This window comes from Parus major, chromosome 1 (assembly GCF_001522545.3).
Source record: "Parus major isolate Abel chromosome 1, Parus_major1.1, whole genome shotgun sequence".
NCBI lineage: Eukaryota > Metazoa > Chordata > Aves > Passeriformes > Paridae > Parus > Parus major.
The window spans coordinates 113,821,328-113,848,447 of record NC_031768.1 but is presented as its reverse complement, the minus strand read 5'-3'; the positions used below and the strand labels follow the sequence as shown (position 1 = coordinate 113,848,447).

Sequence of the window (27,120 nt, the reverse complement as noted above, 5' to 3'; positions counted from 1 at the left end):
TTCAGCTTTTAAAATACTGAAATCTATAGGTTTTTTTTGATCACACAAACTTCCATTTTTCTGCACATTATGGAATGCACATTTTCCTTTGGATCTCCACTTACAGGAGCTGTGTAAAAAAGCCTCTCCAGCAGACTCTGGTCGTAATGGGGATCTCCGAGTTCACTGTCATACACCTCACTGCCAAGGGAGAGAGAATCCCACAGGGAACCCGTTTGATCCCAAAAATGCCCCGGAGAAAAATCAGCACTGTGGATACAAGAGAGGGAAGCACACCTTAGTGTTCCAAGTTCTGCAGTCAGTCTCTAAGGGATGCTGACAATGCTGCCTGTTTTATCCTGGATTTGGGCTATGCTGGCTCTAGATGGAGGCAAACTGCACTCACACAGCACGCCCCAGAAGCCTTACCTGGGGGTAACATCTCTGCTCCAACAGGAAAGCAGTGTGTGTGAAGTGTGGGACAGCTTGGGTTAGAACAGATCTCTGGTGATCACTCAGTCCAACCCCTGCTCAAAGGGGAGGGATGTGAATAAAAAGTTGTCCAGCTGGATTTTGTGTATTTTGAAAGCTGCAGATTCCACAACCTCTTTGGGCAATCAACTCCAGACCTTGATGAATAAAATTCATCCATAGGTCCAAAAAATCCATAAAATGAACCTATGAATATCTACCTTTATTTTTACCCTTCACTACTTTATAATTTCTGGAATGCTTTAAGATACCAGTAATACTTAAGGAAAGTTTACTTTGATTAAAAAACCCCCAAGGTATATCTGAGTAGATGCAAATGCAAGTATCTTTAGATACAAGCAGTGGTTAGTTTGGTATAAGGGTTTCCTCTGTGCTGTGAGTTTAAAATAATTTTATGATCTGCAACACTACAGTGTTATCCACTGATAAACCACAGTGAAAAACTAAGTGCAAGGGCACAAGAAACATGAACTGAAATTCTGAACCCTATCTGACCCAGAAGCTGTGTGTTCAGGGTGCAGACATGGACACAATGGAAGCATCATTTATGCTCCTGCTATGCAAAATGAGAGGAAAAGGTTCATTTAATATCTGGAGAAAGATTAAAAATAGCTATTGTTGCTCTTTAATTTTAATTTACAGAGTGTTTACTCTTTAAAGAAACATGGTATTTGTTTTATGTACTCACTTTAGGCCACAACAGTTACAAGTGCTAAATAACTTAATTTTATCAAAGATTGTGCTTAATCTTTCTTACAACACTTTTACACCAAGTGACTCAGAGCTATCCAGATTGTCATGCATTAAAGCTGAGCTATAAAACACCTCCATCACTTGCACATGAGCCACTGGTTACATTCCCAAAAACGTGGACAACTTGAAGAGTCAGGAGACGTTTTTCAAAATGGTCAGATTTTGCAGAAGCCTGCCAGTGCACCACACTCACCTGCCCAACAGTAACTGGATTGCTCTCTCTTCAGAGTTTAGGTCAAATTGCTGACCTGAAACATCAGACCCAAAGTGATGGGGATCTTCAGGAGTGGGCACAAAAGTGGACTTCAAGGCTTTTGGACTCCTGGGTAACAGCAATGGAAGCACAGACAGTAGGAAAAGGAAAAATAAAGACATTAAGGCACACTCAAGATTGATCCGTTATTTGGTCTATCAGTTTTTTCTGGGAAGTCCAAAATAATCTACTTTCACACAAATAGAAATAGTTTGTGCAGAAATAAATGAAATTGAGTTTTCAATAGCATCATTGACTGTCAAAGACAATGACATTGCTTTCTGGTTATCACGGAACAGTCAATATTCATAATTTTCCAGAGGAAAACCAAGAAATCTCTTTTCTCCTAAGAAAAATGCCATGCATTTAGGTCATCAATTACTTACACTTCTCTGAAAAGCTGTTCTTTGTGATGCAGTGCCATTTCTTGCACTCCTCTTATTCTCTACCAACATTTAATATTTCCTTGTAAAATAACTTTGAACTAAATACAAATAGACTAAGAAATGAAATTAAAAACAATTACTTAAATCAAGGCTTACTACATGAAGATTAAAATGAATTCACAAAATTTAGGCATTTATTCACAAATAGAAATTAACTTCCCATTTGAATGATCTGCTACTTTTACCCTAAATTAATCCTAAAACACATCCTATGAATCTCAGTATCTACAGTTTTCTGGATAAAGCCTCAAAATTTATGGTGTGGAGCTTGAATCTCACTTCACCCAATCCAAACTCACTTTGTTGGTGCTTTAAAATCATCTCTCTCTATAAAATGAGACATTTTATTCAGTTCAATCTCCATGTCTGGGCTGGACTTCATTGCAGAAATAACCATGGCATCACGGAGTTTACTGCCTTGATCCAAGAGAGCTGGGAAATAAGCAGAAGGATTACACTCCAGCATTCAAATACAATTTAAAAGCAATGTGTAGACACAATAAATGTCAGCTACTGTCAAGAAACTTCTGTTTTCTGCTGTTAAAAAGAGATCTTGATGCACTAGGAATTAAATATGTTTTATACACCAGAAAACAGCTCAGCTGTGGAGTGAGGAAGGGTGGTCCCCCATCAGTCTCCCACTCAGGTGTACAAGGAACTTGTCTGCACACACTGGGTCAGGTACTGGAAGGGCATTATTAGGATACAGAAGACTAATTAAGGTAAGAGTAGTTTGCCACTTTAGGATGTCTAATTTTTCTTCTTTTCTGTAAATATGAAATACCAAAAGACATATATGGAAATGTGCCCTACTCCAAAGCTTGTTTCAATCCAGCCCAGGCAACAGTGGTTTTAAGTAAAGGCCTTTTTGGTACAATGCAGCAAGATGGTGTGAAGTCTCTCTTCCCCTTCAGAAAATCTCATCTCCGGACCAGACACATGAAATATCATCAAGAGTTGTTTACAGTGAAATCTAAGAGATGAAGCCAGCTGCACACAAACCTGACAGCAGGTCTTTTGTAGCTGGGTTGTGCATGGAGAGCACCTGTGCATTCCTTCTGGGAAGTGCTTCAGGATCGGTGCTGCTGGGAAATGACAGGGGCTGACTTGAAGGATTCATTTTCAAATGTTCATATGGTAAAATCACATGGTGATGAGAAGCAGAAAAGGCATCCTTCATGTTTTCAGAGTTTTCTTGGTAGAGAAAATCGTCCTTTCCTCTAGTGAAAAATTAAACGTTATTTCAGTAACAACTCAAGTGGGTGGATAAAGGGACTCAGAACTCTGGACATGCTCTAAAAAGAAACATGACATGTTATTTTAATGATTCCTCATCTGCCACTGAGACCATCAGAGAGATCAATCCCAGCTGCAAGTAAAAGGTTTTTTTAAAAAAAAACATTCTAAAAGATCTTTTTTACAGGAGCACATTGTGACAGGACAGGGGGGAACAGATTCCCACTGCCAGAGGCTAGGTTTAGATTACATAATAGGAGAAAGTTCTTTGCTGGAGCACGGTGAGACTCTGGCAGAGGTTACCCAGAGAAGCTGTGGCTGGCACATCCCTGGAAATGTCCAAAGACAGTGGCTTGGAGCAACCTGGGATAGTGGAAGGTGTCCTGGCAGCAGGGCTGAAATAAGATGAACATTAAGATCCCTTCCAACCCAAACTCTTCTGTTGATTTGATGATTTGAGACACCTCTTGTGTGAACTTGCATGGCTTGAACTAAGTCAACATAAGATGTAAATTTCTATCAGACAAAAACTGTCCCTGTCACCTCTAAAACCCTCAGCATTCTGTATTTTGTATAAAATATATGTTTGAAAAGATCAAGTATCTCCGTAAATCACAAGTGTACTGCCACTACTTAAAAATCCCGAGTGAACTGCAAAACAAACCACAATTTTGTCATTAGGGAAAAAAAAAAGGTACCTAGGAATTGTGGCTTTGCTGTTGTCAACAGATTCCTGTTCAACAGCCACCTGTGTGTGCCTGGGCTGCTGGGATGGAGCAGGAAGCTGGGACTTGCTACTTTTCTGAGCAGCAGTAGCATCTGAACTTCCTTCTGTGGTCAGCACAGAGCTGCTGGTGTCATACAGTTCTGGCAGAGGTTCCAGAACCAACGAGACCTGAAAGACAAGATGTGAAAATATTACTTTGTTCTCTTCTTAAATAAGTGAATACTGCATTCAACTTCACTTGCCATGCAATGGAAAACTGTTGCTTTTCTCCATAAAGTAATATTAACATTATGCAGCTATGTCACATATTTACAACTACTTGTTTCTCGTTCCATGTCTTCAAATCCCAGTCAACTATCTTTCATAATCAATTTTCCAGAGCCAGGGCTGCAAGACAGAACTTCCTTAATCCCAGATGTCAAAACCTTCTATTATTCCAGCCCAGTGAAATGTAAGAACCCAATATCCACTTTTAAATCCACTGTTAATACTCACTGTCAGTGTAGAGATGACCACGTGCTTCTCATTAAACTCAACTATCTCACATCCCTCTAACCAGAATAAAATCAACGCTACCAGTATTTGTTTTTTCATTTGTTACCTCAGCTCAGAAATGCCTTGGACAGAGAGTAGGTCTGCAGCATGCCACATACAGCTTGAGCGTGCACCTGAGTATACCAATATCACAGCACATAATCATTTATAATAATAAGCAAAGACATCAAGACTACCTGCAGCTCTCCGAGTTTATCCAACGTTGGTGACAGCACAGCAAAAGACCCTTTGATGGGATGGCTGGGAGAGAGCTGGGACAGTTTAGTGATCTGGGCTCTGCCGAGAGGGAGACGGTCAAGTTTGGTCAGAACCTCCAGGACAAGAACACCCATATCTGCAAAAATCAGGAACATCTTCAGGTCAGTCTCACGGTCACAACTCACTCTTTTTGGCTAAAATGACAAGAAATCAGAGATTAACTTTACGTCGTACAAGGAAACTACAGTAACGAAGCAGCAGGTAAAGGACAATACAGACATTATTAGTGGTAATAAATGATGATAAATAAGTACAGAATTACCAGAAAGGGGGACGCTTATGACAGGACAAAGAGAAACGGCTTACCACCGCTAGAGGGTAACACCCCTGGGCAGCCCATTCCAAAGCCTTGCCACCCTCCCGATGCCCAACCTGGACCTCCCCCGGCACACCTTACGACCATGTCCTCCCGTCCCACCCCAATCCCGGTGAACTCCCCGGCTGTTGCGGGTGTCCCAGGGCGAAGCGTCTCTACCTGCCAGGTAGGCGGCGAGCTGCCGGGGCCCGCAGCGCACGGCGAAGCGGACGCTGGTTCTCCCCGCGGGCTGCCCGGGCCGGCAGGCGGGCTGGAGCACGGTGCCGCCGGAGCTCTCCCCCCACCACCGCAGGCGCACCACGGCGGGCGGCTGTGGGGCCGCCCACAGCACGCGGGGCACGGTGCAGCGCAGGAAGCAGCGCGGCGGGCCCTGCACCAGCGGCGGGAGGCTGGTGACGGCGGCGGCGGGGTCGCCACGACCTGCGGGCACAGGCGGCGTCAGCGGCCCGTCCATCACCCCCAGCACCCGTGCCGCTTCCCGTCCCACCGCAGCGCGCTTCTATGCCCGCCGTATCCCCCCAAGCCCGCGCTTCGTCCCTCTCCGCACCTCCCCTCCGCCGCATCCCGCCCGCGCCTCCCGCCCGGCAACCGCCGCCACAGCGGAGGACTACAGCTCCCGTCATGCCCCGCGCCCCGCAGAGCACAGCGGGGGGCACGGACTACGTTTCCCATGGTGCCACGCGGACGGGTGTGCTCGGCGCCGCGTGGCGGCGCTGTTGGGGGAGCCGCTTCCGGCGGGGCGGGGCGGGGCGGCGGGGGCGGCTCTGGGGCGTCCCGGTGATCCCGGTGTTCCCGGCGCGTCCCTCGCTGTCATGTCGGCCCTGGAGAAGCAGCTGCATCTGGGCCGCCTCCCTCCTCGGCCCCCGTTGCCCGGCGGCGGCGGCCAGTCCGGGTCCAAGATGCGCATGGGGTAGGCAGAGGAAGGGCAGGGGCGGATGCGGAGATCGGGGTGGGGGGGCTTTGAGGGTGAGGTTAAAACGGAGGGGAGGCTCTGGAGAGAGGGGGGCTCGTGTTGGGGGTCTGGAGGGACGGCATCTACAAGGAAGGGGGAGGCACGTTGTTCCGGGGTCTGGACGGAGGAAGGGATCGGGCCGGAGGGGAGATCGTCCTCGGGGATCTCGACAGGGAATGGTCATTATCGGGGGGTCTGGACAGGGAATGGTCTTTATCGGGGGGTCTGGACAGGGAATGGTCTTTATCGGGGGGTCTGGACAGGGAATGGTCTTTATCGGGGGGTCTGGACAGGGAATGGTCATTATAGGGAGGTCTGGACAGGGAATGGTCACTATAGGGATGTCTGGACAGGGAATGGTCATTACTGGGGGATCTGGAGCGAGGGGTGGTCATTCTTAGGGGGTCTGGAGGAGGGGTTGGTCCTGCTTCCCAGTGCTCCAGGTGAGTGACATCTGGATCAGACTTCTCCGGCCAAGGTGTCACTGCCCAGAGTATCCTCAGGCTGGGCGAAGGTGGCAGGTGCTGGGATCAACTCTCCAGCTGTTTTTCCCCCAGTCCTTTTGCCATCAGTGTTTGGGGGAAGGGTAAAGCGTGATGTCTGGGTGGTACCTCAGAATGTGGCTGGGGGGAGAGGTATATGGAAATTCTCAGGAGCTGAATTCCTGAGCTGGAGTTGGACTTTGATAACCCTTGTGGTGGGTCCTTTTCAAAGTTAGAATATTCCATGGTTCTGTGAAATGTGACTTCTCAGCTGCATGCACCCATGTGGAGTAGGTGAGGTCTGTGACTCTGCTTAAGTCTGCATTTCCAGATGATGGAAAAGTCTGGGATACTCTTTAATCTTTGAAGCAGGGGTTGAGAGCTTCATTTACATTTACATTTTGGGGCTGTGGGAGAAGTTTGACCACTGTCTAAGGGTGTAACATGGATTAATTTATGTAATTCTTCCTCTCTTACCACGCATTGGAGGGGTTTTAAACACTGTTAGGGAAATTAAATGTTTAACAAATGAAAGTTTATTTTCTGTTTTATAAACCTCTTTTTTTCTTTTTCAAATGCTTTCAGAGAGCACTGATAGAAAATCCAGTGTTGCGGTTAAGGATCAAAAATTCCCCTGGAATTCTTCCCTTGGAAGCAGTGGAGAGTAGTTCATAATCATGTTGTGGTTGCACAGCACAGCTGTATTTGTGATTCACCACTCTGCCACCCAGTAAATCCCTTTTCAGGTGATGTTGTGGGAGGTGCTGCACATCCAACATGGAATGGCCTCCTCCAGGGGGATTTGGGGCTTCTGTGAAAAGGAAACAAGAGGAAGTAGGATAGAAAGTTTAGCTTAGGCTGAATTTATCCTTATCAAAGTTGAGTTCAGTACAAACAAATGCAAGATTCCCCCCAAGATAATTCCACCTAAAGAGAACGGAATTAGTTGTACAGGGAAAACACAGTCTGATTTTCAGTCCTAGCAGATGTACAGGGGCTGCACTGAAATAGTCCTTTAAAATTCAAACTTTTACAGGGAGCAAAAATAACTAAACTCAGGAAAATATTTATTTGCTGCATTAAGCATCTCGCATTTATAAATGTGATTTATTTCTGTGCTTTCCATTCCTTGAATTGCAAGCCAGGGTGTTAAAAAAAATTGGTTTAAACTTAATATCCATCTAAGTGCTCTCCACTAGAACTGTCCAATAAAATGATGGTTCAAAAAGGCTCCTTCCAAAGGAGGCTGGAGCTTCTCTTCAGCTCGAGCAATATGTGAAACTCAGGCACTGAGAGGAATTCAGTGTCCATTTCTTTAAGGAGTGCTCATGATCAAGGCTGTGTTGGGAATTGCCTGCGTGTTGCAAGTGATTCCTTCAAATTGCTCAACTGAAATGGAAGCAAAGTCAGACTTTATGGCCTGATTCTGTGTTCTGTGGGAAAATAAAATAATAGAATTTGTAAAGTCACTGGTGGAGCAAGAGGCCCCAGACCCACGGCAGCAGATCCCAACAGCGGTAGCAACTTCTGCATTTCCTGTCTTGGTTTTTGCCTTTTGTTTTTTTTTTTTGCTAGTGGCTCATTCTGAGTTAATCACTTGGATGGGATTTAAAAATGAAAGTCAGTTTGCTGTTCCCTTCCAATGTGTGAGTAAAAGTCACGTACAGTGTCTGAATCTTTTAAATTATCTACAAGAGCATGATTGGATCAGATCTGTGTAATTCAATCGTGGCAATTCCAACTCATTTTTCCCTTTTTAATCCATTTTTAACCTTAGAATCCTTTTAATAACAAAACATTTTATGTATCCAGCATCTCTAAGGCAGAACTTAAGATACTGTCCTTGTCAATTTTTAGAATTTCTAAATACAACTTGTCAGCCCGTGGCAGCTCTTACTTGTAGATGATGTTTGATTTGGTTGGGTTCAAATATGATGCGAGAATGAAATCTCTTGATTCATGCACTTGTTCTATATTTGTTTTAGTGGTTTTAAATAGGGGCTCTCAGCAGAAAAAGGACTTTCTGAAAATGGTTCCTTCTGCTTGGTGTGCCTTTTTTTTTTTTTTTTCTATATCATTTTAGGAAAATACCTGAAAGAAAACCCCTTCAAAAATTGAGGAGAGATTTTCTGAGCCATGTGGGTGTCCTAGGGATGGAGGACATGATAAAGAGGACAAACTGCACAATAAGATAAAACAGCTGCAGGGGGTGCCCAGAATTTGTTTTGTGATTCCAGTATACTATGCTGGCCGGCTGGCTTGGAGTTTAAGGATCATTCTAGAAAAGTTATGTCAGATCCATTTCTGGTTTGGTTTGCTGGATACCTTAAAAAGCTGTAATTAGTTCTGTCATCTTAAATATTGGTCAGCAAACTATGGCTTCAGCATAGGAAGGTGCAAAACCACAGCTGCTGTTTATTTGGCACACTTCTAATTTTGAATGTGTGTTGATGCTTCACTGAAGGAATCAGCTCTAGAAAAACTCAAAATCAAAAATTCTTTTCTTTGGAGAAAGAATCTTTTCTCAGCTCATCTTTTTGAGGGTTTTTGCTCAACCCTCTGTGGTCACCTGGGATTTTGTGTAAAGCTGCACATTTATTCTGCCCTTTTGGGGTTCGGTGTTAAACCTAAGATCACTCATGTTTCCTCAGCATTGTTTGGAGGCAAGTATTGTGTTTTAAATCATGATCTACATGTATTTGCATCAGAGGTGATGACAGTGTTTAATTCCCAGCTCCTCTTCCTTTTCTGCTCCAATTTCTTTGCAAACATAGGTGTTCTGCTGTATGTTTTTCCCAGATACTTCATGTATGACACAGCTACAAACATTTTCTCTGGAGGTGTTCGCTCTTGTTAAGCTGAATTTGAAGCACTGCTAAATGCATCAGTGTGGCAAGCTCCTAGGGAAGGGCTCCACCTTGTTTTCATGGATTCCTCTTGCAGTTGACGAGATACTCTCCATGGATCTGCCTTGGCATTAGCATCTGCCTGCCTCTTCTAGCATTGGATCTCTGCTGTCAGAAATGGCATTTGAAGGAGACAAAAATACTCATCCCTGGAGGTATCCAAGGCCAGGTTGGATGGGGCTTAGAGCAGCCTGGTCTGGTGAAAGGTGATTTATTTGCACCAGCCAGGAGGCTGCTGTGTTCCCCTGAGCAACAGTGGCTGTCCATCCTGTAGCCCTGCTTCCACAGGAATGGGTTCATTTGGTGCACAGCACCACACAGTCAGTCAGTCACTTCCCCGTGCTCTGCCTCCCCTATAGGTAAGAAAATTGCCCTACAGATTTCTGGTGTCACAGTAGTGCAGGGGCTGGGTTACCAGGGATTGCTGTTCACCAGATTTATGGATTTTGTGGGAAGGAGGAGTAGCCAGGCAGATGACAATATTTACTGATCACCTGGAATTGCTCAGGGCAATGGAACCCAAAACCAGCTGTAACATGCTGTTCAAAAGTCAGACTGCAGTTGAAATGCTGCATATTGAAAGGGTGATGAACCCTACCTATTCAAAAACCAGAGAAGGGAGATCATCCAAACTGGGGGCATTTCTCTGCATCTCCAGAAAGAGCCAGAACTGGTATGGAGAGAGCATGTGATCAGGGCTGGGATGGCTTCCAGGGAAAAATTAAGCTTTGAATGTAGTATTTTTTTCCTTGATCAGAGAATGAGATTAAGCTGAGGCAGTAAAAGAGATTAATATTTTCTGGAATTATGTAGGTGTATGACATCTCATTTTCTTTAATTGAGATTTGACAAGAAGTCTGGAAACCCACAGGAGGGAATTTGATCCATTCAGGGGGTGGCTGGTTTATGTTTCATATTCTAGAAACACCAGGGGAAACAGAAAATTTGTTTCTACAGAATTGAAAAGCTGCTTTGTCTGTTATTTTCTGTTTCTTTAGGAAGCCAAGAATTCAGGAGAAACTTCTTCAGCAGGGATTTTTCTGCTGTGAAGCTCTTTCACCCCTCATACCCATGCTTGATTTTAATATTCTGTGCTGCCTGCCTGCCTGCCTCCCCCAGAAGAGCTGAAGTGCAAAAACATGGTTAAAATGGTGCACTGTTACTCATCCTGTATCCTGGGCTCGAATTGAGCCTAATTATGCCACTTCCAAAATTAAGCACTACTCTTTTAGCCTTACTGAGTAAATACCAGCCCGAGAAACAAATTCTGCATCAACTGAGTCATCAGGAAAATTCTGATTGCGGAGACTTTTGTCAGTAATGGGGGTACAAGGAGAGGGCACAGCTGCACCTTTTGAAGGAAGCAAAAAATAAAAATAAAAAAATAAATAAATAAATTGGTTTGTCAACTGGGCACCTTTTGTCTGTGGGTCACTGCAAACCCAGAGGTTTTACTGGGACAGTATCACTGTTCTGTTTATTTTCCCTTGGCTTGGGTCTATGTAGTCTAAATCACCATTGTTCAGTCTTCCTTGGAATTACTTGATGAGGAAAATACTCTTTTTGCTGTTTCCACTACATTTACTCAATAGGAGCAACAATTAGGGAGCAGAAAAAGGGGAGGATTTCTTCAATGACAATAAAATTCTTAATATTGTGGTTGTATGGGAATTTCACTGATGTGTCGTTTGCTTCCAGTCTGAACTGTTGTGTAACATCAGTGTGTTCTCTTAAGTGAGAGGAGGCCTGGATGCCAGTTTCAGTGAAAGACTTTAAAAATAACTCTTTCTTATGGATTTTTTTCTGTCTTGCAGCCCTGGAAGAAAGCGTGATTTTTCTCCAGTGCTTTGGAGCCAGTACTTTGAGTCTATGGAGGATGTTGTGGTAGAAAATGACACTGGCAAGGATATATCCTTTTTTTTTTTTCCATACTGAATTTGTCCTAATCTCAAAGATTGGGGAGGTACTGCATTTTGTTTAATTTATTGGGCTTTTTCAGCTTTTTCAGCTCATCTTCCGTTATGTCTCTTGCAGGCTTCAGTGTCAGTAACTAGAACTATCCCTTCCAGGCTGAGAGTTAAACTGTACCCAGCAAGGCCAATTCCTGATATCGTTTCTTTAGTAATCATTAATTTTTAAAAAGGGTTTCCAGCAGTTCAATAGCATATTTTGCAGGGAAACACTCATCAGGTTCTCATAATTCAAACCATGTCAGGACCGAAGCTGTTCCCTGATTTTTATTAACCACAGTTAGTTAAGTGGCAATCAGTGAACTGTCTGCTCAGGATTAATAGCAGCAGTACAACAGATAAACCTCAACAGAAACATGTAGATGTGAATAAATATTTCAAATTTCTGGCCAAGGCAGAGGTTGTGTTGCCATCAGTGCCAAATGGGGGTTTGTACACAAAGGGGATGTGCTGGAGCTCTAACCACATCCCTGAGGCAGAGCAGTAGGCACTAACCCAATCATTAATTCAGCTGCTTCCACAGTTCACATCTGTCTTCAGCCTTTCATTTGGGCCTCAAGCTTTTGCTGAAAGGAGTAGAATAGACAACTAAGATTTGCTTGAATTTGGGATGCTTCTACACACAACCTATCCAAATAAGTCTAGTAGGCTTTTTATTTTATATTAAACCCCTGGGGGACTGCACAGCCTTCACCAAATGCAGATAAGGTGCCCATCATGAATCACAGAGTCACCAGAGCGTGGTTTGGGTGGGAAGGGACCTTAAAGCTCATCCAGTGCCACCCCTGCCATGGCAGGGACACCTTCCACTATCCCAGGTTGCTCCAAGCCCTGTCCAACCTGGCCTTGGACCCCTCCAGAGATCCAGAAGCAGCCACAGCTTCTCAGGGCACCCTGTGTCAGGGCCTGCCCACCCTCACAGGGAAGAATTACTTATGAACATTTAATCTAAATCTCCCCTCTACTAGTTTAAAACCATTTCCTTGTCCTCTCATTATCTTGCCTGTGTAACAAATAACTCTCCATCTTTTTTTACTAATGGATTTCTAGTTCTCTCTTAGTTCACTTCCTTCTTGTGCCCAGAGAGAACAGCACAGGGGATGAGTGAATTACAGGGCAGGGATGAAAACCTGGGCAGCAGAAATACAGGAATACAACTCTTGAAGCTTAAATTGAGTTGCATTTTTATCCAGGTAATGCTTGAACATTCCTGTTCATCAGAGAAATGAGGGGTAGAAATAAAATACTATTGGGCATTGCAAGCTCCAAAATTCATTCTGCTGCTTTGAAGTATCTCTGTGAAATGTCCTTAACTGTTCATACACTTTTCGAATTTACAAAAGTGGGCTGGAGGGGCCTGTCTTGCTGCTGTTACACGGTGGAGGCCACTCTGCTCTGTCCTGGGCTGTGTTTACTGTAAGTAAAGCTGCTGCTCTATAGAAATAAATGTGTGGAAATGGAGCCCTCTGAGTGTGGATAACTATCTATTCACCTTTGGGAAACATGGGAAAACAGTATTCTAAAAGATAGCAATATTCTCTTTGAATGGCTGGGGTTATCTCTTAGGTGCATGGGCACCTTGCAGATGGAGGGTTCGGGCTGTCTTTAGGGGCTGGAAAATACTAATCTGTGGATTCAGTGGGCTTGGGGAAAGCAACTGCTCCAGTCATTTAAGAACTGAATAACTGAAAAATCAAAACAAGAGGACTAGTAGCTTTGAGGTCTGGGTAGCTTTTGCCAGTTGTGTAGGTGGTTCTTTTAAGAATCCCTCAGCAAATTCCCCCACTTCTGCCGGGCTGTTATTTAAATAATCAATGATTCCTTAACACAGAAGTCTTCCTGTCAACAAAACATGCCACTTCTCTGTGATGCCTGAAATAACTTCGTTAAATTGATCTGTCAGGGACAAATAGAGCCATAATTGTGTTGCAGTTATTATGCTCTGCCTTATGTTAAAAAGATTCCTCAGATGTTCCCACTGACCTCTTTGGACTAATCAATTTTCATACATTTCAGCCTGTAAAATTCTATATTTTGAGAGCAAACTGAATGTGTACTGCAAAGCAGCTGCTTCACCTCCATGTCAGCCATGGAGCCCAGAGGAATTTTGTACCATGTGGGGCTTGAAAAGCAAGGGAATCCCTTCGGTGTCCGTAATCCCACTGCTGTTCCAGTGTCTGGAGGTGCTTTGGTCCGTTAAGGACAGTCTTGTGGAATATCTTTGCTTGCACTCTGTAACACCCTGTCCAGTCTGGGTTCAGCCATTTTGGAGGCTGTGAAGGGTTTTTAGGAAGTGCTTGTTGTTGCTAATCCCGCTTTGCAAACAATATTCCCTCTGTCTCTCCTTGCAGTCTGCAATCATTAACAGGATCCAGTGTAGGATTGTGGCTTTGGACCTCCGAGGCCATGGTAAGTCAAAGAAACAAATCTGGAGTCAAATCAACGTGTTACACACTCCCATTTTTTAAAGGAGATGCAATGAATTCCTCACAGGATGACTAGGAAAACATCCTTGAGGCATCCCAATTTTGATTCAAAAGCAGGGATGGAAGACTGGCTTCAGTCAGAAGCTGAGACCCCCCTGAACTTTTGCATGAGACAGCAGTGGACTACTTCCGTCCACCAAGCCCTCTTTCCTATTTCCATAACCTATGGGTGGTCTTTGCCATGAGAAATAAGGACTGTTCTTTCCTTTTAAGATCTGTGAAGAACAGTTATGAGTGGTGTTTGCTACCCATAGTACCAGGTCTTCCTGTTAATTCTGTGTTTCCTAATTATTCATAGTCATTGCAGTAGGCTTGCTCTTCATATCTATACCTTAAAGCTTTGTCACTGCTCTAAGTCCTGAGGGGGCCTGAAGTTTTTCAACTTAAGTGAACTTAACTTGGGTTGGGTTTTTTTCAGGAGAAACAAAAGTAAGGAATCCTGAAGATCTGTCTGCAGAGACTATGTCAAAGTAAGGAAACTTATGCTTGTTTCCCTTTTCTTTCCTTGGATGAACAATAAACTACTTGAGGGCACACAGCCTTCATTCAAAGGAGCTGGAAGGTGGATTAATTTCATATGATTCTGGTAGTTATCCCTTTTTTCCTTCCATTCTGGGACAGTTTCTAATGACTTCTCTCCCAGCTGAGTCAGATTCCAAGAATGGGAGTTGTTTTCTGAGTACCCTGAGTTTTTAAACAGTGAGCACTTTAAACCTGCATCATGCTGAAGAGTTCACCTAATGGAGGTGGAATGCTTTCCTTAGACATCCATGGGGTATTTTAGCCTGAAATCACCAGTTTGACTCTTCCTCAGCCCTTGGAGTGAGTGTTCAGAGTGGGCCCACATTGGCCTAGTAACACCCCCGAAGTCTGGGTCACGGACACAGGATTTTCAAGCATAGAATTGCTTTTTCAAACTGTCATGACCTGCTTTGGCATGCAAATCCATCCCCCTCTTGACAAAACTGTAAGAAAAGCAAATAGCCGCTGCTAAGTACATTATGTTCTGCCCATATTTAGTACAAAGAGACTCTTTGCTGTGACTACAACTAAACGATGGATTTTGCAACATTCCCATGGACAAATCCACTTGGTTTGTTGAGGGGAGGCCATGTGTGAAATGTATTCTGACTTCCATTGTATACCTTATTCCTGCTGCTTATGCCTTGTCAGATCCTGATGTGTAACTGTCCTGAGGAGATGCTGGATTAAATAATTAGAATATTTCAGATCTGGAGCAGCACTGGTGTGGGGCGAAAGCAAGTTCCTTTTCTTTTGAAACCTTCCCCCTTTCTTTGCAATGAGTCTAAAACTTAATCCTGAATATATCTTTTATATAGGAGCCTTAAGTTATAACTAGTGTTCCTGTTTGTTCTTTTAAATCAAATCCCCAAGTAATTTTCTCCAGCAGAGCAAAAAGCTGGTCAACCTGTTCATTTTTTTCACTTGTTTTCCATTTTCAATACTGCTCAGTTCTCAGGTTCCTCTGAATGGCTGTAGTCAGGAGAGCCAGTTGGGGAGGTGTCTTTAATTGGCTCCTCAGTAGATTTCAGCTGTTAGCTCTGCTGCTGTTTTGGGGTTTGAGAATCCCATCCTGGGAAAAGTGTCAAAAAGTGACAGCTTCAGTTTAACAGGAGCTGCCTTATGGGAAGGATGGGGAAATTGCCCCTTGCCTTGTGGCATCTGTGCTCATAGAGAGTCTCAGTCTTTTTGCTTGTGCTCAGTGTTGTTCATCTTTGCCATGGTCAGTAGGGCTCAGTTATTTTTGTCTCTGTAATTCCAGCTTTTTCTTTTAAGAACAATGTATTTCTTGGTTTGTGCTTCCACACAAGATGATTTGACAGCTTTTTCTTGCCTTTTATTCAACATTCCCACCAACAAGTGTCGGCCTTAAATGTTTTCTACAAGGAATCACAGAATTTGGGCTGGAAGGGACAATAAATTTCATCGACATAGGCAGGGACACCTTCCACCAGAAGACCTAGACCAGGTTGCTTGAATATATTTTAAATTAGTATATTTTAAATGAGGGTAAATAAAAAGAGGAATTACATGGATGTTCAGGAAAGCATTGGCTTGCAGGGTTTCCTGCTTTGGCACTAAGACAAAACAGTGACAGGAGAATAAACTTGTCTGTTGCCTGTGGCTTAAAAGAGGTTTTGGGGCCATCTCAGGTGTGTCCCTCATCCTCCCATGGAGGTGCAGGTACCATGCACGGTTCTGTCCCTTTGCAGGGACGTGGGGAACGTGGTGGAAGCCCTGTACGGGGACCTGCCCCCGCCCATCATGCTGATCGGGCACAGCATGGGGGGGGCCATCGCCGTGCACACGGCCGTCGCAAACCTGGTGCCCAGCTTGCTGGGGCTCTGCATGATCGACGTCGTGGAAGGTGAGTGTGGCTGCCCCTCAGCTGTGCTTCTGCCTTCCACCTCTTCTCTTAGCCCCAGATCCCTGAATACAGACAATTCTGCCCCATTCTTACACCAGTTCCATCCTCCTAACAGATCCTACGCACGCAAAAATCTTTCCAGTTTGACCGCTTCTTTTCCTTTTCTCAGGTGTACTCTCTGCTTTGCTCCTGCTAATTTTGCAGAATCAGAGAATCAGCTAGGTTGGAAAAGACCTTTGAGATCACTTAGTCAAACGTATGACCTACCACCGCCTTGTCATCTAGACCATGGCACTAATTCCTTTGAAACACTTTCTTGGTGGGGAAGAGGGTGGCTTTTGCTGTAATGCTTGGTGCTGATAAATGATTGCTGCTTTCTCTTACTATCTGAACATCCTACCTATTCAAAAAGTAATTTTCCAATGTGATTGCTGGCTTAGAAATGCTAATCTGTACTTTCCTTAGCAGCATTAAATCACTGGGCAGCTCCAGCTCTCTCTGAGGGTGCTGCAGCCCGTTTTGTGTAGAGGGATGTGGCAATAATTTCATCAGATGCCATGAAGTTGATGAAGATGATGCCATTTGCTTTTAGGTACAGCCATGGATGCCTTGAACAGCATGCAGAACTTCCTAAGGAGTCGTCCCAAAACATTCAAGTCACTGGAGAATGCCATTGAGTGGAGGTAAATTCTCTGGAATCCCTTGTCTCTGTAGCTTGACTCCCGAAGGAAAGAAAGTTTATAGAATTTGGCTGTTGACAGGCCCTCTGCAGCCCCCTGCCATGGGTTTTAACCCTGTTTTACTGTTGCCCCACCACCAATTCTCCCTCTTTCTCACAGTTACAGTGACAACGGGAGGTTCAGGTCACTTTAACGTGAGCCACTCAGTTCCGTCTGAGAGCAGGAGCTTTGGAAAAAGTTTGGGGAAATCCTGAGCTGTAGAGGAGTTAACCTCCCATTTCTGGGCCTTCTGATTCTGGAATGTCTTCAGTAAATATTTCTGTCTTCTGATTTTTATTTTTTTTTCCCCCTAGTGTAAAAAGTGGACAGATAAGAAATCTCGAATCTGCCAGAGTTTCTATGGTTGGTCAAGTCAAACAGTAGGTGGCCTTTGATTTATTTATTATTTTTAAATATTTTTTTCTGTTTTACAATACCATTGCTACACACATGCACTTGAAAATTAAAATTTCTTCATGCAAAACTGCAGAAGACCTATGGTTTTATCCTGGGTGGTATTTTGGTTTGGAGGTGGTTTTTTTTTTGTCAGAGAATCAGTTTCTGATTTTATTTTCACAGGTGCGAAGGGGCTGCCAGTCCTGAATGCCCTAAAGCCATAGTAGAGGGAATTATTGAGGAAGAGGAGGAGGAGGAGGAGGATGAGGAAGGAGGAGGCTCTGTCAACAAAAGGAAGAAAGAGGATGACACGGAGGTAGGGAGTTTGTTGCTGTGTTTTCAGCTTCCCCTGCAAAAGCTGTCACCTGTGGTTATCCAAATCATTCTGATATGAAAGGGAGCCACTCCAGGGGGAGAAAATTGGATGAGAGCCAAGCCTAAATGTTAAGACAATTTGCGAGCTATTTGTGTCAGTAAAAAATAGCAAATTGATTGTCCTGAATCCTGCAGTCTTCTCCTGAAGGCTTTTCTCCCCTTGGTGTAGCTCTTGCTGACTTGTTCCCTACTCATCTACTTTGGAGAGAAATTTAGAAGCAAGATTTACCTGGAAGTGTTTAATCCACCAGAGGGAGCCAGTATTTTTGTATTTTCTATATCTATACATTTATGTATTTCCAAGTGGCTCCCTGAGTTGGTTTTCTTTCTGCTGTTTTACTGATCACTAATGCAGAGCTCTCTCTCCTCCCTGCAGACAAAGAAGGAGCATTTATACACGTGGCGAATCGAACTGGCCAAAACAGAAAAGTACTGGGATGGCTGGTTCAGGGGTTTATCCAACCTCTTCCTAAGCTGTCCAACTCCAAAGCTTTTGCTTTTAGCTGGTAGGTGTCTCTTCCAGTCCTGGTGTGCACTTCAGTGATGTCATACTTGTATTTTAGAGAACAGGGTCAGCGCTGGGCTACAGTGTTTCCTGGGAATACCTGAGCTTCTCTGTCTCTTAAAATAGTGTGGTGTGATTGGAACTTCTCAGGTGAAGGTGAAATACAGCTTTAAGCCCTTTTTGTACCTTAATAGAAATACAGTGTGTAAATATCCTTTTAAGTTGTAGGGAGGGCTGTGCCCTTGCATTTTTTGACCGTGTTTCTTTCCTGTCACTTTACTCTCTCGAGATGCAGCAGTGAAATGTCCTTGTCGTGGGTGTCAGAGGTGTTTATTTTCTGTTTTTCAAGCTAATGTCTCTTAAAATATGGAGTAAAGCATGGCTCAGAGAGTTGTGTTCTCTCTGGCTGTTCTCCAATACATTTGTTTATTTGATTGTAGGTGTTGACAGGCTGGATAAAGATCTGACCATTGGACAGATGCAAGGTAAGCATTTAATACTGTTACTCCAGCCTTACTTAATGCTCTTTTTGCATGACAGGTGGTTGCTGTGGGTACAGTCAGTATCCAAACAAATGGGGCCTAAAGAATTCATCCATCCCAAAGTGTTCTCCTACTGTGGTCAAGGAAAGGTGGGGAAGGTGAGGTGGGGAAGGTGAGGAGGGAAAGGTTCAGTCTGAAGGGTTGTTGCTGTGGGTTTTGTTCAATCTAGAGTTCAGTGCTCCCAGCAGCGGAGCTGCCACACTTAGATCAGAATGGTTGTCTGTGAGTGCTTCTTTCTAATCCATTTTTGCCCTTTCTAGCTACATTCCTGATGTTCCTAGCTAGAACACTTGAGACCATTCAAAATTGACCCATGTTTTTGGTCAATCTCCCAGTGTTTTTGCTGGCTTTCCAGAGCAACCAGTACTGGAAAGTAGTATTGGATAGCAGGATAAATGTTACCTTAATGTAAATCCCATAAGAGTTCCAGCTCTGGGACTTGCCTGCATTGAAAAGCTCTGAGAAGTTCAGCTTCATTTTAACTCCTGGGAACCTGTTCTAGTTACACCTGAGAAGGTGAATTAAGCAGCTGGTCCATGTTTTCTTTGGAGACCATTGGCTGTGCATGGTGTGGAGTCTGCCAAGACTTCCTGCTGTCCCTGGGGCCTCTTTTCCAGCTATATTTAGTGAGATTAGTTGGTCCAGAGTGTGAGATCCATGTGCTGACTCTCTCAATCCACAGGGAAGTTCCAGATGCAGGTCCTCCCACAGTGTGGCCATGCAGTCCATGAAGATGCTCCAGACAAGGTGAGTCCCACCGTGGGGTTGAAGCTACATAAGCCATGATCTAAAATGCAAAAAGGGATCTGTTCCTTACCGTGGAGCAGAGATCATACTTCAGGGGCAGTTTTTGGCATGACAACTGGCTTTCACAAGCAGCTTGGATTTTTCAGCTGTCTGGAAAGCCCCGGCTAAGATGTTACATGCCACAGGGCTGGGCTGTGGATTTAACTCTCAGACTTGTGGTGATGGACCTAATTCTAGCCATGTGGAGTGTGGATTTCTCCTCCCTTCCTTTCCTCATGCTGTTCCCCACTATTCCCTTGCACTAAGCTGCAGCTTTAGGGGTTGGTCTGTGTTTTGTTGGGTTGGGTGGCTCACATTTTCCAAATAGAAACCAAATGTTCCTGAAGTAGCATTGACAGAGCAGTGCTGCTTCTGGGCACTGCCAGAGTTTGTGTCCAGATGGAAGCAGGAATGTGGTGCAGCCAGCGGAGCCTGTGGTTGGGAGCACATCTGGTTTTAAAGCTCATTCTGCACTGGCAGCTGTGTTAAAACTCAGCTTTTCTGTGCTTCACTTTACCAGTCTGAAATAGGTATTTTTATCTAAACATACTGAGTTCTTAAGTTGTTACTCTTTTTATGCATTCTAAACAGTATGGACCAGGTTGGAGGGAGCTTGGAGCAGCCTGGTCTAGTGGGAGGTGTCCCTGCCCATGGCAGGAGGTGCAACTGGATGAGCTTAAATGTTCCTCCCAACCCAGGCTATTGCAGATTACTATCTTCCATCCTGAATTTACGTTTTCTCCCTGCTAAACATAGACATTGTTTTAAGAATTACTGAAATAGGTGGAGAAGAAGTTTGGTCATTTCTTGATGGCAGGTTCAGTGTCGGAGTAAAGCTGGAAGTGTGTCACATGGAGCTCTTCTTGTGAAGGAGCAAACTGAGGAAGGAGCAAACCCTGAAGGATGTGAACTGTTGTTGGAAAACCTGCAGGCTTTGAAAACCGACTGGGTTTCATGTTCTCTTTGCGTCCCTTTAAATCCTGAGCAATTTTTTCCCCCTTCTCTCAGGTAGCTGAAGCTGTTGCAACGTTCCTGATCCGTCACAGGTTTACAGAGCCCATTGGTGGATTCCAGTGGTAAGGCTCCATGGAGTTGTGTCCCTGAGCAGAGCTCCTGCTCTCACTGTTTGGCTCTTGAGGTGGGAGATTGAAATTTTAGCATGGTGCTAAAAAACAGAGGTAAACAAACAGCTCTGAATCACAATCAGTAATAGATTTGTTGTGCTCCTTTTAAATTTCTCATGTATTTACATGTGCTGATGAAACCTCCTTCCTTTGAGGGGAGAAGCAAAGCAAATTTCTTTCTTTATAACCTGCCAGAAAGCAAAATGACAAATTTTATGGCATTTAGCTTAAATAATATTTCGTAAAGTAACCAAGGCCCTGTGTTGTGGGAAGAACTTGCATCACACTCCCTTGGCCAAGAAATACTGGTGAGATGAGGCAGGTAAAGCTGTGTGCTTCACTTTGCAGACTTTCCATACTCATCTCATGTGTCTTCTTATCAAAATGCCCTGTGGAAGCCAGGCCCCTGTGATCAGCCAGGCTGTGAGAGAAGAGTGTGACTGATAAGCTTGATAGTGCAGGCTGATGTGTACATAGGGAGAGAGGGAGAAGACCTAAGGACTTTACAGCTAAATTTAGGCTGTCGCAGAGTTTGCAGAGAATACCTTGATGCTAACATGGGGTCTTTCTTCTCTTTTTTGCCTCATAGTGTGTTTCCTGCTTGTTAATATCCTGATGTTCTCCAGCACTGATTCCCATTGTAAATAAACTGCACCAGAGGCCACTGTGATGTATCCATATCCTCTCATCTCCCAGTCCAGCAGCAGTGAGAAGTTGGTGTGAGATTCATCCCCTAGAACTAGTTCTCCAGAATACCTAAATTGTTAGGGACTTTCCCTTGCTGGGAAGCAGCTTCTACTGAAGACCATGAAAAGCTCTTCAGGCCCTTGGAAGTGGGATCCTCTTCTCTGCTGCCACAAGGAAAGACCTCCTGGAATCCCATGTAGTCAATCATACCAATCTCCATCAATTCTCAGGCTTTCTTGGACCCAACTGCAGAAGGGCTGTTGGCAGTCCAGATCCACTGAGGGCATTGCAGCACAGCCAAAGGCTTCAGGATTTCTCTGTGGAATCAGAATCATCTTGGAAGTGCCCCTTAGGTTTGGGTTTTATATATACACTTTTTTTCCCCCTAAAGCAGAAGAGGAATTGGCTTCATTGTGAGCTCAGGTTTCATCTCACCAGCGCCAGCCTTAGAGGTTAAGCTGTGGCTGGAGGCCACTCTCCTGGGCAAAATTGGATGGGATTGTAAACCAGAAAGGTGAGGGGGGGACCGTGAGCTCCATTTCAGAGTCTTGCAGTTTTTCTAGTGCTTGTTTCAAGTCATCTCTGGGAAGAAGAGCCTGGATAACTCCATGTACTCCATCTACTACAGACACATCCCAGGCCGGAGGACTCTGAACCTGTGTTTATGGAGAAGGCCCAAAAGCAGCAGGGACAACGTGCTCAACAGGCAGTTTGGCTGTTTTCGGCCCCTGGAATGTGTTTGTTCTTCCCTTCTTGTAGCTGCCACACACAGCTGAGCAGAGATCAGCGCCTTTGGGATGGAAAAACATGGAATGGGCTGTAGAAAAATCCCTGGGAGAGCTTGGAGTCAGTCCTGCTGATGATGCAGAGGTGTAGGCAGCTGTTCTGCCCAGTATTGGAGGAAGGACCTTTTTTCCACTGTTGCTTCCTAGATCATTTTGCTGCCTGCCTTCCAGAATTCCATGTGCACAGAGAGCTTTTCTTTAGGGTCCAGTTATCCACAGACAGTTCCTGGGATTGCTTTCACCTAAGAGTCACTTTTGAGTGTAAAAGCAGACATGTTTTGGAGCCGTTTTCCTCAATATTTTGCTGGTGGATGTCTGAAATCCCTTTTTTTTGCCTGGTGTCCATAACCCCTTGCTGCTGTCCAATGATTTTAACCCCGCTCTGCTGAGGCAAAGTTCTGTGGTGATTTGGGAACTGCCCTGTGCATCCCATGACAACAGCCATCAGGAATTCTTGGCATTTGAGAGGTGCAAATGGGGCAAAGGGTTTTACCATGGCCTTGGGCCTGGTAGAGATCCATTTAGCTGGGATTCACAGGGCACAGCAGCCGTGTGGCCTTGCTCCGTGTCCCTTCCCTGACATACCAGGTTGGGAAGCGCCTGGATTAGAGACAAAATCCTCCAGAGAAGAATGCCCTCCTGGCACTTTGGCCATAGGCACTCAGGTGTTACAAGAGCAATTGCTGGCTCTCTGCGCTTCCCTCTGTGAGTCACTGTGTTAATGCATTCATTTGATGTAGCATCCATCCTGGATGGATTCAATGGATCTTCAGTAGTCAAGATGCAAAATAGTTCTCTCCCCAGCCATGTTCCCAGAATGGCCAAAATCCTCTTTTGCAGGCAACTCCTTTGTTCAGATTGTCAGGGATTAAATAATCCAGCGTGTATATCCAGAGTCTCACTTCCCGAGATCATCCTCCTGAATGATGGTGGTGAAGTCGCATTCCTCTGTGGTGAAGTAACTTGGAGAGTCTGACTTGGAGTGATTCCTCGCGTTATCCCTTTGATTTGTGAGCTCGTAAAAAAGCCCAAGCAAACGGAACCCTCTGTGGAAAGCAAATGAATTTTGTATTCTGTAGAAGCACCGCTGGAAAAGGAATGATTTCCGAAGTCCTGTGGGCTCCCTGGGATTCTGTTTTGTTGTTAACACTGAGTGAGTGAAAAGAAAATAAATATTTCAAGAGCCTATTTAATTGAATGGTGCGTCGCTCCCAGCCCTGCCCTGCCCTGGATAGGTGGCTGTTCAGGGACTCATGGTACTGATTAAAAAATGGATTCCAGGGACAGCAGCAGCATTGTGGGGGTGGGTGGAAGGGAAATTCCTTTCGGCTCTGTCAAGCCATGTACATTTTTTTTGAGACTGTACTTTTGTCTGAGAACTATTAATGCTCCTGCTGCAGTTTCCAGTGGGCTGCAGGCTGGGATAAATGGAATTTGGTGAAGGATACACAGGCTGTGGTAAAAGTAACTTGCAGAGAGAAGGAATCTTCTCTTTGGCTTACAAGAAACAGGGACACAAAAATTCTTCCCCAGAACTCTCAGCTTTGCATTTTTCTTGCAGCCTCTGGATTACTTAGAAACCTCTCTTGGTTTTGTTTCACTTGTTGGATCAGTGGCAGCTTTGCCAGTGGAAGATCCCAAGGTTTGGCAGGAGCAGGAGATGTACTTTGGGATGCTGGTTTGCTGCAGGCTTCATTTTAATTGAATAAATTAAATAAATAAATATCTAAGACCTAGGATGGGTTTTGCCAGATTGTTTACTGGACAAAGCCATCAGGAACTTGCAGATGACTGGAGCATTGGGATTGTTAGAAAAAGATTATTTCCTATATTGCCAAAGCAAGTACTCTTGCTTTGAATAAATCAACCCTTGAGTAAGGAGTTAAACTGGGGCCTGGGGTTGTCCAGCCAGAATTTTCCCCTCAGACTGTGATAGGGCATCTGCAGAGGTGATGCTGCAATAGTTACAGTTGTTATTTTTCCCCTTTTGGCAAAGGAGAAACTTGGACAACTTGAGGAAGCCCATTCCAGCCTTTCTTTCCATGAGTTTATGCTTTGCAAGCAGTGTTGGGATGACGTGCAAAAGGCAGAGCTGGGCAACACAGACCTTGGAAAATTCCCCCAAGGAGGGTCAATTGGGTATTAGGAAGAAGTTTTTTTACAATTTAGGCACTGGCACTGGGTGCCCAGAGCAGCTGTGGCTGCCCCTGGATCCCTGGAAGTGTCCAAGGCCAGGCTGGACAGGGCTTGGAGGAACCTGGGATAGTGGAAGGTCCCTTCCCATGGCAGGGGGTGGGACTGGATGGGCTTTAAGGTTGGTCCCTACCCAAATTATTCTGTGACTTTAGCACTGGCATTTTTCCTCTTCTCCACTATTGCCTTTTCTTTTGGGAGCAGAAAGGCCTGGGAAAAGAGCTGTGTGGAGGTGCCTAGCAACAGCTATTCACTGTTTTGAACTGGTAATGAACACTCTTGGAAATCTAGACCGGGATCTTTAGGCAAGGTCCAAAACTTGAGTTAACAGCTTTTCACTTCCAAGAACCCTTGGCCCTAGTGCATTCTACCACCCGTCTCCAAGCCTGGCGCTCTGCTCACAGCCTGGAAGTGCCCTTTGTGTTGCCCAAACCTGCATCCCTTGGTTGTGTCATCCATCTGATGACGCTGCCCCCTCAGCACTGTGTCCACGTGGCATCCGACACGGCGGGAATGGGACTAGGTGTTTGCTCCAAGTTTTGCTGCTGGATGCTTGGCCAGTTGTGGCTGAGCTTTCCCAGTGTGGCATGGTGGGGTGACCTCCTGCCATTGGCTGCTGTTTCCAGAAGGAAAATGTGTCTGTGTGTGTGTGCGTGTGTGCATGTGTCAGTTCTCTGGAGTCCACACGCTGTGTCCTGTGTCAGCCTCATCCTGCTCTTGTCTTGTTCCATGTCTGTTTCCCTTGGCTACAAATAAAGCATTTGTGAAAAGCCTGGAGTAGGAATTCCTGCTTTCCCTTTAGCTGTGATACTTGGGCTTCTTGGAGCAGCCAGTGGAGGAAGGGGGTTGATCCAGCTGTTCCTGCACCAGACCCAACCCTTGGGATCTTCTGGTGACTCAGGGAAGGCTCTTGCCATCCAAAATGCTTCCCCATCCCTTCCCTGCACCCCACTGTGGGAAGGAGCAGGGATTTAGCCACAGCTTTCACTTTTCCCCCTCCTTTCCGTGTCTAATGACTCCCATGTGTACAGAAACATCTCAAAGTAATAAACTGGAGCACTGGGGCTAGTGAGTAACCTGTGCTCAGCTCAGCCTTCTCTGAGTCTTGTGGTGGTCACTCCTGACTGAAAAGCAGGGATTGCGAGAAACTCGAAATCTTCCAGGCCTCTACATTCGGGCAGGTTTAACAGCCCCAGAGGGCTGCTGGAGCCCTGTCACAGTGCTCCAGCTCCTGCTGTCCTGCTCAAATGCTCCTTGCAGCTTCACCCCTCTCCCTCTGTGCCTATGGAAGGGTTAATCCACGCCTGGATGAGCACAGCCAAGGAGTGATAAATGCACAATTCTAAACCCAGAGCAAGCAGGAGAGCCTTGGGAGAGTTCTGCCTTCTGTTTCTATCCCACTTCCCTGATTTTTGATCTGATGGCCTCCTTGGGAAGTTTGGTTTCCATCCTGGAGTATTGGAATCTCGTCCAAATGTCACCTAGATGAGCGTCTTGCTTTAGAGACAAGTTTAGGAGAAAAACGCTCTGGAATGAGTGTTTCCTCTAAAGAAAGGGTTCCAACAATCCCTTTCTGCCAACAGGAGGTTAACAGTAGTGGATGAAAGTGAAAAAACTCCAATCATTTATTGCCAGAGTGCACACATGGAAAAAAAATTAATAAATGCTAGATATTGGATTGCCCAACCTTCACACCACTCCTCCTCCTTCTCCATGGATTAAAAAGAAAACAAACCAACTCAAAAACCGCCAAAATATAAAACAAAATCCCAGGGAAAGGAGAAACAAAACCCAAGGCTGCAAGGTGGTGGGGAGGGGGAAAATGGCAGCAGCCCCTGTCTCAGGGAAGGGGAAAAACAAAACAAAGGGTTCATGCAGCAGCTCGGGCAAAACAGAACCTGGTGGATCTCTGGCATGAGTCCCCTCAGCACAGCAGATGAACCCGGTGGATTTGGTGTCCTTTCCCTTGCTGGCTTGGCTGTCCCGAGCTGTGGGGCCGGGACAGCCCCGTCCCGCTGGCTCCCAGCCACTGGTCCTCCTGTGGGCTCTTGGACCAAACTGGGTCAGGGAAAAAAAAAAAAAAAAAGCCAAAGGATTGCCCCCACACTCTCCATAAAAAAGGGAAACAAAAAAACCCCAACCCTGTCGCCTTAGCTAACAGAACCCAAGCAATCTGAGAGCCCGCATGGCAGCTCTGGCAGGGAGGCCTTGGAAAAGCTGCAGAGACCCCCAAGCTTCCCGACTCACCTTGGAGTTGTGGAGGCTCCGGAGACAAAAGCTGTCATGGTGTGGAGAGAGGCCTCCAGGGTATAAGGTTTTCCCCCATTTTGGAGTTAATATGAAGGGCTTTTCCCATAGTGCTTTGCAGCTCCATTTTGTTGTACCCCAGTTTATGTACCCAGTTAGCCTGTTAGCTGTCCCTCCCCTTTTCATCTTGTATATCCCTTCCCTAGAAAGTTCTCCCTTCCCTGTTCCCCAGTTGGCCCCAGTTTGGTGCAATCCTCCGCCCCTGTAATCCCATTGGATTTCCCTCTCCCTGATCCTGCCTCTGCAGCATTTTCCCCAATTCCCATTGGATCCTGACCCTCAACTCCTCCCCCTCAAGCCCCCATATATTCCTGGAACCTCCACTAGTTTCTGTCTCTGTTCCTGGACGCCTTTGATATGTGGTTGGAATAAACCCCACTGAAACTCCATACAGAGACTCTTCCTGCCTTTCAGTCAGCGACTGCTATCCATGGCGTGAGTGTGTGTGAGAGTGTGAGTGTGTGTGTGTGTGCGTGTGTGTGTGTGTGTGTGTGTGTGTGT

The 27,120-nt window shown here is 45.2% G+C and overlaps 3 protein-coding genes across 13 annotated transcripts in view; 1 reads left to right on the top strand and 2 right to left on the bottom strand.

The window, feature by feature from the left end:
• C2CD3 (C2 domain containing 3 centriole elongation regulator) overlaps positions 1 to 5,655 on the bottom strand; it is a 37,118-nt gene extending 31,463 nt beyond the window's left edge. For 5 of the 6 annotated variants that reach the window (XM_015647143.2, XM_015646990.2, XM_015647071.2 and 2 more), the window contains exons 1-8: positions 5,563 to 5,655; positions 5,175 to 5,435; positions 4,618 to 4,775; positions 3,858 to 4,054; positions 2,926 to 3,143; positions 2,223 to 2,355; positions 1,418 to 1,546; positions 105 to 249 (exon numbers count right to left, since the gene is read on the bottom strand). In XM_015647143.2, the coding sequence (XP_015502629.2) occupies positions 105 to 249; positions 1,418 to 1,546; positions 2,223 to 2,355; positions 2,926 to 3,143; positions 3,858 to 4,054; positions 4,618 to 4,775; positions 5,175 to 5,435; positions 5,563 to 5,638 (1,317 nt within the window). In that variant the 5' untranslated portion in view covers positions 5,639 to 5,655. Of the gene's footprint in view, positions 1 to 104; positions 250 to 1,417; positions 1,547 to 2,222; positions 2,356 to 2,925; positions 3,144 to 3,857; positions 4,055 to 4,617; positions 4,776 to 5,174; positions 5,436 to 5,562 lie in introns of those variants that run through there. The other variant, XM_019008574.2, reaches the window with a different exon arrangement.
• On the top strand, positions 5,058 to 23,307 carry PPME1 (protein phosphatase methylesterase 1). 6 transcript variants are annotated; one of them, XM_015650750.3, is made up of 14 exons: positions 5,058 to 5,181; positions 11,170 to 11,263; positions 12,649 to 12,741; positions 13,677 to 13,734; positions 14,230 to 14,281; positions 16,046 to 16,200; positions 16,793 to 16,883; positions 17,234 to 17,299; positions 17,499 to 17,631; positions 18,067 to 18,196; positions 18,636 to 18,680; positions 19,420 to 19,484; positions 20,532 to 20,599; positions 21,237 to 23,307. In XM_015650750.3, exons 2-14 carry the CDS (start codon positions 11,225 to 11,227, stop codon positions 21,253 to 21,255), a joined length of 1,014 nt encoding a protein of 337 aa, XP_015506236.1. In that variant the 5' UTR covers positions 5,058 to 5,181; positions 11,170 to 11,224; the 3' UTR covers positions 21,256 to 23,307. The 6 variants fall into 6 exon arrangements, 4 of the variants coding, with proteins under 4 accessions (XP_015506236.1, XP_015505989.1, XP_033374975.1 ...); XR_004499937.1 differs by lacking the exons at positions 5,058 to 5,181; positions 18,636 to 18,680 and adding exons at positions 5,765 to 5,925; positions 18,736 to 18,835; XR_004499936.1 differs by lacking the exon at positions 5,058 to 5,181 and adding an exon at positions 5,765 to 5,925 and having other exon boundaries at positions 20,532 to 20,701.
• Positions 23,308 to 26,104: 2,797 nt separating this feature from the next.
• Positions 26,105 to 27,120, bottom strand: part of P4HA3 (prolyl 4-hydroxylase subunit alpha 3) — a 7,881-nt gene continuing 6,865 nt past the window's right edge. Inside the window, exon 16 of the mRNA XM_015646741.3 lies at positions 26,105 to 26,370. The gene's annotated coding sequence lies outside the window, so the exon portion shown is untranslated. The remainder of the gene's footprint in view (positions 26,371 to 27,120) is intronic.